The sequence below is a fragment of the Malania oleifera genome, chromosome 10 (genome assembly GCF_029873635.1).
Source record: "Malania oleifera isolate guangnan ecotype guangnan chromosome 10, ASM2987363v1, whole genome shotgun sequence".
NCBI lineage: Eukaryota > Viridiplantae > Streptophyta > Magnoliopsida > Santalales > Ximeniaceae > Malania > Malania oleifera.
In genome coordinates, this window is record NC_080426.1 from 62,400,504 (window position 1) to 62,413,016 (window position 12,513).

Here is a 12,513-nt window from a genome sequence, read left to right on the forward strand (position 1 = left end):
ATTTCTGGACGAAGGAGAGTATGTTAGGTAAGATAACACTGAAGTTGATTAGGGGAAAATGTTAATTTCAAGGTGTTGTGCTAGAAACACTGCAAGTGTAGGATTGGGTGTTTTGTGGGCTTCTCAGTAAGCCAGGTAAGGGGATAAATTAAGTTAGAATTTTTCATGAAATTATTTTTTATTCTACGGTATTAAATTTCAAAAAAATATGTATATTATAGAATTATGTTTGGGGAAATACTGCTATGAACAAGGGATATGATTTAAACGTGTTTTATCAGAAATTATGATTTTAGAACAGATTTTACATTCATAATGTTACCCATTTATGTTTGGCATGAGTTTAAATTTCCATATAATTATGTACAACAGAATAATATGTTTTTCCCAAAACAAGCATGATATGATAGTTTTTAGGGCAATTATAAAACAATACAGGAACCATGACTTTTATGAATATAATGTTAAACAGTACAAAGAAATATGTTCAGTATATTATGTTAAGCTGGCGCAGATGCTGCAATTCATGTTGGCGCAGATGCCATATTCATGTATGATAAGACAGAATTCATGAAATATTACCATGTCAAATATTATTATGAAATATGAAATAGTTATGTTCAGTATAAAAAACATATTATATGTTATCAGAATCCGGATAGTATGGTTTAGTTCAGTTTCAGGAGCACGGTACCGTAACTATATGTTTAGAATTATGATAGTGCTACCACACGACCAGTAGTGTGGGAGATGGCAGTCGATGTGGCTTTAGTAAAGAGTGGAGTTGTTCCCTTGGCAGTCCGGGACTAGGAGGGGCAGACCCATCGTACTTACAGACTTATGTTTGATCTAACATGGTCGGCCAGCCATTGTTAGGTCCTGTCTTCGGGCAGCACAACCTAGTCATGGGGAGTAAGACATTACATCAGCTAGCTATCCATCCTAAGTGTTATTTCAGTATTGTACAGTTATATAAGACGATTTTCATGTACAAAAATCTGGTATGCCTTATTATGTTATGAAAAATCATGTTTTACTCAGTTTGGCTACAGACAGATTTTACCAAATATGCTTATCATATTGTTTATATGTATAACACGAAAATGCTCATGATGTCACACATTGATGTTAGTTTATTTCCTTTACTAAGAGGTGTCTCACCCCAACATTTCAAACATTTCAGGAAATCTAGGTAGAGAAATAGATAGAGCTCCTGTCAGAAGGGTGAGTTGTTGTGCTAAGGTCAGGTTTATTTTTGGGATAAGATTCTAGGGTACTTTTTGGTCTTTTGGTGGATGATTGTATGTATAACAGGTTTAGTAGAACTTTGGTATTGTGACTAGTTGGATAACATGTGTGTGACTACATTTCCTGCTACTTAGGTATCTGGGATGTTAATCATGATTATAATAGTTTAGTTGGTATCAAGGTTATTATGAATGTTATTTAATGTAAGGAAAAAATATTTATATATGGTAAAATAGGCAGGATGTTACCCCGGCGTGGTCTTGGTTACCACTCCACTTACTGAAGACAACTACGCCTCATAGAGTCAAGCAATGCTTCTCGCTCTTAAGGCCAAAAACAAGCTTAGCTTCATCGATGGCACAGTTCCTTCATCAGCTTCTAGTTCCTCACCAGAGGCATGACCATGGAAATGATGCAACGTCATGGTAATATCCTGGCTTCTCAATTCCATTTCTAAAGATATTTCTTCCATCATAATCTATTGCAAATCCACTTCTGTCATTTGGGCCTATTTAAAGGAACGGTATTCTCAAGTCAATGGGCCACGTATTTGCAAACTTAAACAAAATATCAGTAATCTTGTTCAAGGTTCTCTTTCAGTTACAATATATTTCGCAAAGTTGAAGGGCTTATGGGATGAGTTGGCCGAAATTCAATCCCCGCACATTTGCACCTGTGGTACCTGCACTTGTAGTGCCCATAAGAACAATCTAGCCCGACAAGAATCAAACAATGTGTTGACCTTTCTTATGGGCCTCAATGAATCCTACGCTGCAACTTGGACAGATACTAGTGATGGATCCGCTTCCAACTGTAAGTCATACCTATGCCCTGGTTGTAGTGATCCAAAAATAAAATAAAATAAAATAATAATAATAATAAATAAAATAATTAATTAATTAAAATAGTATTTTATTTAGGGTTGATTTAATGAAACTAGGATTCTTTATTCAGAACTTAGGTGAGTGCCGCAAGTATCTTTTCGGGGTCCCTATTGGCGTAGTTCAAGAAAAATATGTAAGGGAAAAAATATATATTAAATCAGAATTTTTATGAAATAAATGGAAAATGAATTGTGTTATATATATGTGTATATGTTTCGGTATGGGTTTAAAATGCCAACTATTTAAATTATGTTTTCTCAACTTAGGACTATTTATTAGAGACATATATGTGAAATTAAACTGATGAAAGTGAAAGATATTTTTAGGATAATTATGTAAGAAGTGAAAGGTATATTTTCAGTATAAAAATGTTAAATGTAGGTTGGCTTATTTTATAGCAAATATATATGAGTTTTACTGCTAAATAGTGTGGCATGTGTAAATAGGAATTCTGTGTGGAAATATGTTATATGTATAAGATGCAGGATATACAAGAAATGAACTTAATATGAAAATGTTATATGAAATATGCTGCATGTGAGTATTAATGCAACCATGTAAAATAGCTGAAAGACACTGAGTAAAACAGTTGAAAAATGCTGGGTAAAACATCTAAAAGATCTTGGGTAAAACAGCTAAAAGATGATGGGTAAAATAGTTGAAAGATGTTGGGTAAAACAACTGAAAGATGCTGGGTAAAACAGCTGAAAAATGTTGGGTAAAATAGTTGAAAGATGTTGGGTAAAACAGTTGAAAGATGCTGGGTAAAATAGCTTAAAGATGTTGGGTATGTTAAGAAATGAAATGAAAATGAAAACGAATGAAACAATGTTAAAATGGGAAAAAGTCACGTAAAGTGAAATGCTATGAAATGACAAAACTGAGAACGTGAACCGATGTGAATTACAGAATAATGACAGACTGAACAATGTATTATGGTATTATCAGTATTTATATTAGTAGAACAGGTTACATTTGGGAGAGTCAAACTCTTCTCCTGAGGGCTTACTAAGAAATGCGAGTGCCTTGGTTGTATCAGGTGTAGCAGTAGGCTGCTTAACGTGCTAAGGCAGAGGAATACTACTTGTATGGGTGAGTAGATTTCCCTATTCTTAGGAGCCTTTGTCGGTAAACTTTTGCATGCATTGTGTGAGTACGAAATTAATCTATCACTGGAGAGCTTACTGAGTAAGGTGAGTGCCTTGGTATACTTCTGTTGTGACCTTTCGGTTGCCTAATGTATTAGAGTAGAGGGGTGCTACTTGTATGGGTGGGTAATCACCCCTATCCTTAGGTAATCTCGTAGGTAAAATACCTTGCATGTATTTGAATAGGATTAGAAAATGATTTTAGAAATTATGTTAATTTTTGCTAATGATGAATAATATGTAATATACAAGCCTCATGTTAGCCACACGCTGTTTTAATATATTGTTTCTTCCCTTATTGAGATGTGTCTCACTCGAATACAAATTTATCCTTTTTAGGACCTCCACGAGATCGAGCTTAGAGAGCTCAAGTTGGATATAGCATTTTTGGGTTATAGAAAGAAAAAAGGTATAATTTTGATGATATTTTGGGATGTATATATTTTATGTTTTATTTCTTCTAAGAAATGGATGGTTGTGAATACTAGAAGTGTAGGTTATGTTTTGGAGATATGTATATATGTGAATACAAGTGAATGTATGGTTTATTATGGTGTGTAGATAAAAGTGGAAAACTCTGGTATTATATTTGTTGGAAGATTATATTGTTATTTTCCACTACATAAATAATATTAGAATGTCGGTTACCAAGTAAATGAAAGGATTAGTAACACTCAGGGCCCACTTAGAGGGTCGAGGCGTTACAGATGGTACTAGAGTCATGTCCAGCCGGAAGTGTGATTAATTTCACATTGTCTGGATATGGAAATGTTAGAGTATTAGGTTAAAGATAATTTATACCAAAGTATAGGAAATAGTTAGGATAAGGATACTAGATGGGTAGGTTAGGTTGGGTGTTGAGTATAGGATTTTGTTTTTTGGTTTAAAGGCGGAAATACGTCGACGATTTCTTGTTATTTTTCTAAAGTAGTCGACGGCCTCATAAAAGTCACGGTAAACCTTAGATGATTTTGTTTCTGAACTGTAAGACTGGTCCTTATATGGAGAACTTGGATGTATATTGGATTTAAATTATATAATTGTGTTGTAGGGGTTATCATATAGAATTCTTATCTCTTTCTTGCCCTATTTTCAAGATGGATCCTCGAGATGAGGACGTAGAGGCAGAAGGAAGGGATGATTCGGAGACTTCCAATGAAGAGGAAATTAATACCTCTGTGATGTTGAGGGGTATAGCCCGACAGGTCAAGGTAGAAATGAGGAAGGATCCTAGAGAACAAAACTGCTGCAGATAAGGGCAGTAGCATCAAGGAGTTTATGAGGTTGAACCCTCCTACTTTTGAGCGAGGACCTGATCTGGTGGCTGCAGAGAACTGGGTCCAGCAAATAGAAGAGATATTGGAGGTACTTGGCTGCACGGACGAGTAGAAGGTCCGTTATGCCGTATTTAAGATGACTGATGATGCAAAATGCTGGTGGCTTTCTGTGAAGCTACTAGAGGAACAAAGATTGGTAAAGATAGCTCTAACCTAGGAGAGATTTAAGAAGCTGTTCTTCGATAGGTATTTTCCTTCATCTTTCAGATAGGAATAGATTGAAGAGTTCACCAACCTGACCTAGAGGAATATGACAGTCGAAGAATATGCACCAAGTTTGTTGAATTATCGCATTTTGCTCCGTTCTTGATTCCGAACGAGGTAAGGAAGGCCAGGAAATTTGAAAAAGGCCTAAGACGCAGAATTTACCAGTTGGTGGTGGGATTCCAGGTCCAGAATTTTTTAGATTTAGTTGATAAAGTTTCGGTGCTGGAAAAGAGCATCCAGAATAGTACAGAGCCTTCGGAGCAGAAAAAGAGGCCTGCACCATCCAGTTTTTAGGCTGAGGTCGGTCAAGGATTGGAAAAGAAAGGGAAAGATATAGTGAACTCGAGACAGGATATAGGAGGACGGGGTTATCCTAGTTATCAAGGTAATCAGTTTTACCCCGTATGTCACACATGTAACAAGAGGCATAGTGGAGAATGCTGGTTTCAGGCTCCTACCTGTTTCAGGTGTGGTAGACAGTGGCATGTTAAGAGAATTATCGGGAATCATTACTTGTAGTACCTGCATAGATCCAGGACTGAGGGAAACAGCAGATACCACTAGGCAGAGGTGGACCAGCACGTGTTTATACGATGGTCCTGGATGAGGCAGATAAAGCCAAGGGGGCAAGTATGAATTTATGTTTAAGATAACAATGATTTTATTTAATTATAAATGATACAAAAGTGTATTTAGTGATGTGTTTATTTAATGGTATGAGGTATACTAAATCATAGAATTATGGAAATGAATGATTAGGTAACAAATTTCGATGACGAAATTTTTTTTAGGACGGGAGAATGTAGTGATCCCATAATAATAATAATAATAATAATAATAATAATAATAATAATAATAATAATTTATTTATTTTTATTAATTAAATAATATAATTAATTAATATAATATTATATATATATGTAATCTTCTAAAAGGTTATCCTTTAGGAGATAAGATTTCAGAGAGAAGGCCGCCCCCGCTTGACTTTTTCTCCGTTCTCACTCCTCCGTCTCTCTCCTCTCTTACCTCAATTTCTTAGCCATTATTTGGTCGATTGTAAAACGGAAGGTATTGGATTCGTAACTTCGCCATCGACATTTCTACCAGAGCAGATTTGTCGAGGGAGCGGCGTAGGCACCATTCCTGGGGTAAGGTAACTTTTTTCCTATTTTCTCAATTTCTCCTTAGATCTTCATCTGAATCGACGATCGGACACCACCACGGGGTCCTAGTCGCGATTGTCATCATTTTGACCATAGTGAATTTTCAATATGGATTTCCTAGGTCCCACTCTAAAGTGAGAAAAAGATTTGAGGAATTAAGTAAATTGGTTATATTTGAGGGTATAATTTTTTATTTGGAATTTATGAGCCTAGGAAAATATTAAAATAGTATTTTATTTAGGGTTGATTTAATGAAATTAGGATTTTTTATTCAGGACTCAAGTGAGTGCCACAAATATCTTTTTAGGGTCCCTGTTGGCGTAGTTCAAAAAATCAGGTAAGGGGAAAAATATATATTAAATCAAAATTTTTATGAATTTAATGGAAAATAAATTGTGTTATATATACGTGTATATGTTTGGGTATGAGTTTAAAATGCCAACCATTTAAATTATGTTTTCTGAGCTTAAGACTATTTATTAGATACATATATGTGAAATTAAACTGATAAAAGTGAAAGATATTTTTAGGATAATTATGTAAGAAGTGAAAGGTATATTCTCAACATAAAAATGTTAAATGTAGGTTGGCTTATTTTATAGAAAATATATATGAATTTTACTGCTAAATAGTGTGGCATGACTAAATAGAAATTCTGTACAAAAATATGTTATATATATGAGATGCAGGATATACAGGAAATGAACTTAATATGAAAATGTTATATGAAATATGTTGCATGTGAGTGTTAATGCAACCATGTAAAACAGTGGAAAGACGCTGGGTAAAATAGTTGAAAAATGCTGGGTAAAACATCTAAAAATATTAGGTAAAATAGCTGAAAGATGTTGGGTAAAACAGTTGAAAGATGCTGGGTAAAACAGCTAAAAGATGTTAGGTAAAACAGCTGAAACATGCTAGGTATGTTATGAAATGAAATGAAAATGGAAATGAATGAAACAAAAATGAAATATGAAATGTGAACAATATAAAATGGAAAAAAGTCACGTAAAGTGAAACGCTACGAAATGACAAAGCTGAGAACATGAACAAATGTGAATTATCGAATAATGACAGACTGAATAATGTATTATGGTATTATCAGTATTTATACTAGTACAACATGTTACGTTTGGGCGAGGCAAACTCTTCGCCCGAGGCTTGCTAAGAAATGCGAGTGGCCTGGTTGTATCAGGTGTAGCATTAGGTTGTATAACGTGTTAAGGCGGGTAGATTTCCTTATTCTTGGGAGCCTTCGCCAGTAAACTTTTGTATGAACTATGTGAGTACGAGATTAATCTATCACTTAAGGGCTTACTGAGTAAGGTGAGTGCCCTTGTGTGCTTCTGTTGTGACCTCTGGGTTGCCTAATATATCAGAGTAGAGGGGTGCTACTTGTATGGGTGGATAATCACCCCTATCCTTAGGTAATCTCGTGGGTAAAATACCTTGCATGTGTTTGAATAGGATGAGAAAATGATTTCAAAAATTATGTTAATGATTTGCTAATGATGAATAATATGTAATATACAAACCTCATGTTGGCCACACATTGTTTTATATTTTGTTTCTTCTCTTACTGAGATGTGTCTCACCCGAATACAAATTTATCTTTTTCAGGACCTCCACGAGTTCAAGCTTAGAGAGCTCGAGTTGGATATAGCATTTTTGGGTTATAGAAAGAAAAGGGTATAATTTTGATGATATTTTGGGATGTATATATTTAATGTTTTATGTTTTATGTTCTAAGTTTTTTTAGAAATGGATGGTTGTGAATACTGGAAGTGTAGGTTATGTTTTGGAAATATGTATATATGTGAATATAGGTGGATGCATGGTCATAGTGTGTAGATAAAAGTAGAAAACTCTGGTATTATATTTGTTGGAAGATTATAATGATGTTTTTCACTGCATAAATAATATTAGAATGTTGGTTACTAGGTAAGTGCATGGGTTAGTAGCACTCCAAACTCACTTAGAGGGTCGGGGCGTTACACTGGTCATGCAAGAAGAACGCCACCGCAACATCTCGACTCCACCATCCATTGAAGGCATTGCTTTGGCCACCTCCAACTATCCACCACGGAAAGACAGCTGACCAGGTCCACCTAAAAGGTCCCTCAAATGTAGTCATTATGGGAAAGACGGGCACACTATTGATCGCTGTTATCGCATCCATGGCTTCCCTCCGAGATCTCGTAACTCTAAGCCTCGCACAGGTTCCAAGCATAGCACCAATCAAGTTTCCTCTACTACCAGCAGTTTTCTTTTTACCCCAAAGCAATGCCAACAACTCTTGGCTATTCTCAACAATTCCACCCCTCTGCAATCCATGACTCTTCATTGGCAGGTACGCCCAATAGTGATCATCTATGGATTCTTGACAGTGGTGCAACGGACCATATGGTTTACACACCCACTATTCTGACCCAATCTTTTCCAGTCCATGGTCGAACAGTTCAATTACCGGATGGCTCCCATGCCATCGTTACTCATATTGGATCAATTCAATTCTCTCCTACTCTCACCTTAAATAATGTTCTTTGCGTCCCGACCTTTCATTTCAACATAATTTCCGTTCGTAAGTTATGAAAAATACACCATTGTCTCATTATATTTTCTTCTAATTTTTGTTTTATTCAGGACCTGTGCTCGATAAAGATGATTAGGATAGGAACCAAGCGGGACGGCCTCTACCACTTTGCAAACACCAGAAAAGCTTGTTGTCAAGGGACCACCTCCACTTCAACTTCTCATATTTGGCATCAACATTTAGGACATTTGTCCAATAAAAATTTTTCTTTTCTTTCCAATAAAGAACCAGAAATTTTTAATTATGATTTGCAATTGTGTTTAATTTGCCCATTGGCTAAACAGACTCGTGCTTTATTTCCAACTAGTTCTATTTCTTCCCATAAACCTTTTGAATTACTACATGTTGACATTTGGGGGGGCTTATCGCACCCCTTCTATTATTGGTGCACGTTATTTTCTCACTATTATCGACGATTTTACCCGTAGTACTTGGGTTTATTTAATGCACCACAAATCTGACACCCATTCTCTCTTGCAATCTTTCATTCATCTCGTTGAAAACCAATTCTCTACCACCATCAAAATCATACGAAGGGATAATGGGCCAAACTTTCACATGCCCACATTTTATGCACCCAAGGGTATTGTCCACCAAACCAGTTGTGTCTCCACTCCTCAACAAAATGGAGTGGTTGAACGCAAACATCGTCATCTCCTCAATGTTGCCCGCTCCTTACTCTTTTAAGAACATATGCCTACACACTTCTGGGGGGATGCTATTCTTATTGCTACCTATCTCATTAACCGCACACCTTCTCCTATTTTGGGTGGTTTATCTCCTAATGAAAAATTGCATGGTGTCAAACCCACATATACTCACCTAAAAGTATTTGGATGCTTGTGTTTTGCTTCTACTCACTCTCAAAACCCAGCCAAATTCGACCCACGAGCCATCTAATGTGTCTTCCTTGGTTACTCGTATGGTCAAAAAGAGGCTCTATAATCTTAGCACACACAAAGTCTTTGTTTCCCAAGATGTCATTTTTCATGAAGATATTTTTCCTTTTGCCTCTTCTAAACCTAAACCTACAGAACCTGTCCTACCTTCTCCTGTATTTTCCCTTGACCATATTCTAGATGACATGCCTTCTATTCCTTCACCATCACCATCAACATCTCCTTCTCCAGTGCCTCGACGATCTAGTCATCCCACTAAGCCATCAACCTATTTGAAGGATTTTCATGTGGAACAGGTTCTACCATCTTGACGCCCCCCTCAATCATCTAACTCTACGCTGGCCGTTCATCAGGTATTCTTTATCCTCTCACTGATTACCTTTCTTATTCCCGCTTAACTCCTATTCACCATGCCTTCTCCACAGCTATCTCTCTTGCCAAAGAACCACAATCTTTCTTGCAAGCCATGACCGATCCAAACTAGCGTACTGCTATGCGTGTTGAGATTGATGCTCTCGAGCTCAACAATACCTGGATCCTCACTCCTCTCCTTCCAAGTAAGAAGCCTATTGGATGTAAATGGGTCTATAAGATCAAATACAATCCAGATGAATCCATCGAATGATACAAGGCTCACCTCGTTGCCAAGGGTTACAGTCAACAAGAAGGCATTGACTACACCGAGACATTTGCTCCAGTCGCCAAGATAACCACCGTTCGCACCGTTCTGGCACTTGCTTCCATGCATAACTGACATCTTCATCAGCTTGATGTCAACAAAGCTTTCCTCTATGGAGATCTAAAAGAAGAAGTATACATGCAGCTTCCACTAGGATTCGGATGAAAGGGGGAGACTAAAGTATGCAAGCTCATTAAGTCTCTCTATGGCCTTAAATAAGCCTCGAGGCAATGGTATGCTAAGCTCTCATCCACCCTTATTGATGCAAGATATTCACAGTCCAAGGCAGATTACTCACTTTTCGTACGATCCCACAAGAACAATTTCATTGTCATTTTAGTATATATGGATGATATTATTGTTGCAGGAAACAGTTTGGAGCAGATCAATGCGGTCAAGAAGTTTCTAAGTGACTACTTCAAGCTCAAAGATCTAGGAATTCTCAAGTATTTCTTGGGAATTGAAGTGGCTTGTTCAGCCAAGGGAATATTTTTGTCCCAGAGGAAGTATGCCCTTGAGATACTGGAAGATGCTGGCTTCCTTGGAGCTAAGCCTAGCAACTTTCCCATGGAACAAAACCTTGCACTCAGCGAGAGTGAAGGTGAACTCATTACAGATCCTTCATCATACAGACAACTTGTTGGAAGACTGATTTATTTGGCTATCACAAGACCAAACTTAGCCTATTCAATACATGTAGTAAGTCAGTTTATGGACAAGCCACATATACCACACTTGGATGCAGGACACAAAGTCTTGCGGTACATTAAGAAATCTCCAAGCCAAGGGCTTTTCTTGTCGGCTTTTAGTGAAATTCAACTCCATGCATACTGTGATGCAGATTGGGCACGCTGTAGGGACACCAGACATTAAGTCACCGGGTATTGCATCCTGCTACGAAAATCACTCATTTCCTCGAAGACCAAGAAGCAAACAACAATCTCTCTCTCCTTAGCTGAGGCAAAGTATAGATCTATGGCCTCTACATGCTGTGAGATCACTTGGTTAAAATCTTTACTCTCAGATCTTGCAGTGACATATTCTCAACCAGTCAGACTATACCGTGATAACAAAGTTGCTATAGATATAGCCTCAAATCCAGTGTTTCATGAACGAACCAAGCATATCAAGATAAATTGTCATATAGTTCGAGAAAAACTCCAAAATGGGATCATTCAAACAATCCATATGCACACAAGCTAACAACCCACTGATTTGTTTACCAAAGCTCTTGGAGTTGCACAATTTAACTACCTACTCAGCAAGTTGGGTGTTATAAATATCCACGCCAACTTGAGAGGGAGTGTTGAGGAAGACCACAAATCAAGGAGCAAACATGAGGCCCCAATTACGTGATATTTTCATTTAAGTAAAGTCAGCAAATCTCCTTATTATAGAAAAGAGCGTGGAAATTAATTTAAGATTCATTTTGTATTTATTCCATTGTTCCCCAATTACAAGTATAAATAGGGATTGTAAATTGCTGTAAAAAATATAATTTTGAATAGAGTTTTATATATATATATATATATATATATATATATATATATTCTTCTTCCTTTAATTTTTCACAAAAACTCCATATTGAAAGCCTAGGATTCAAATTTTAGGAGAAGTAAGAAGAATGGGATGGTAGGTAAGCCACCTTCCGAGGAGTGAGAAGATTTTAACATGTAAGGGATCATTTGGAACACAGAAAAATTTGTTCAGAAAAAGTGTTGAATTTAATAAGTATTGAACTAGAAAAATGTTAAAAATTATAAATGGTATTTGGTTGTATTTAAAATAAGTGCTATTTGGATATGTACTTTTATTATAGACTACATGATTATTTTTAAACATATTTTAAATTATAAATATTAATATTTTTTAATTAACAGTTTCATCAATAATTATTTTAATAATTTAAATTTGAATTTAAATATTTTCTATTAAAAAATAATATAATATCATTTTTAATTAATAATAGTGTTTTTATTCATGTATATTTATAACATATTATTATCATATTAAATTACGGTAAAAATAATATTACAAATTAAATTTAAAATTTTAATTTATTTAATGTTAATTTAAATTAATAAATATTTCTTGTTCAATCCAAAATTGAATTATAATAACTAATATGAATTTTTAAATATATTTCAAATAAAAACATTAATATTTTTATATTTAAAAATATAAATGATAATTAAATTAATTTTATGATTAAAATTTAAATATTTTCTATTAACTAAAATAATATTATATTATATTATTATTTTATTAGATGGGGATTGTCATGTACTTGGAAGTCATGAGTTCGAGTCGTGTAAACAACCTCTTGCAAAAACATAAGGTAAGACTACGTACTAT

At 35.5% G+C, this 12,513-nt stretch overlaps 1 protein-coding gene across 1 annotated transcript; it reads left to right on the plus strand.

Moving 5' to 3' along the window:
* The first annotated feature begins 10,503 nt into the window (after nucleotides 1-10,503).
* On the plus strand, nucleotides 10,504-11,031 carry LOC131166710 (uncharacterized mitochondrial protein AtMg00810-like). Its single transcript, XM_058125286.1, has one exon. The coding sequence runs from the start codon at nucleotides 10,504-10,506 to the stop codon at nucleotides 11,029-11,031; it is 528 nt and encodes a 175-aa protein (XP_057981269.1).
* The last annotated feature ends 1,482 nt before the right edge of the window (nucleotides 11,032-12,513 follow it).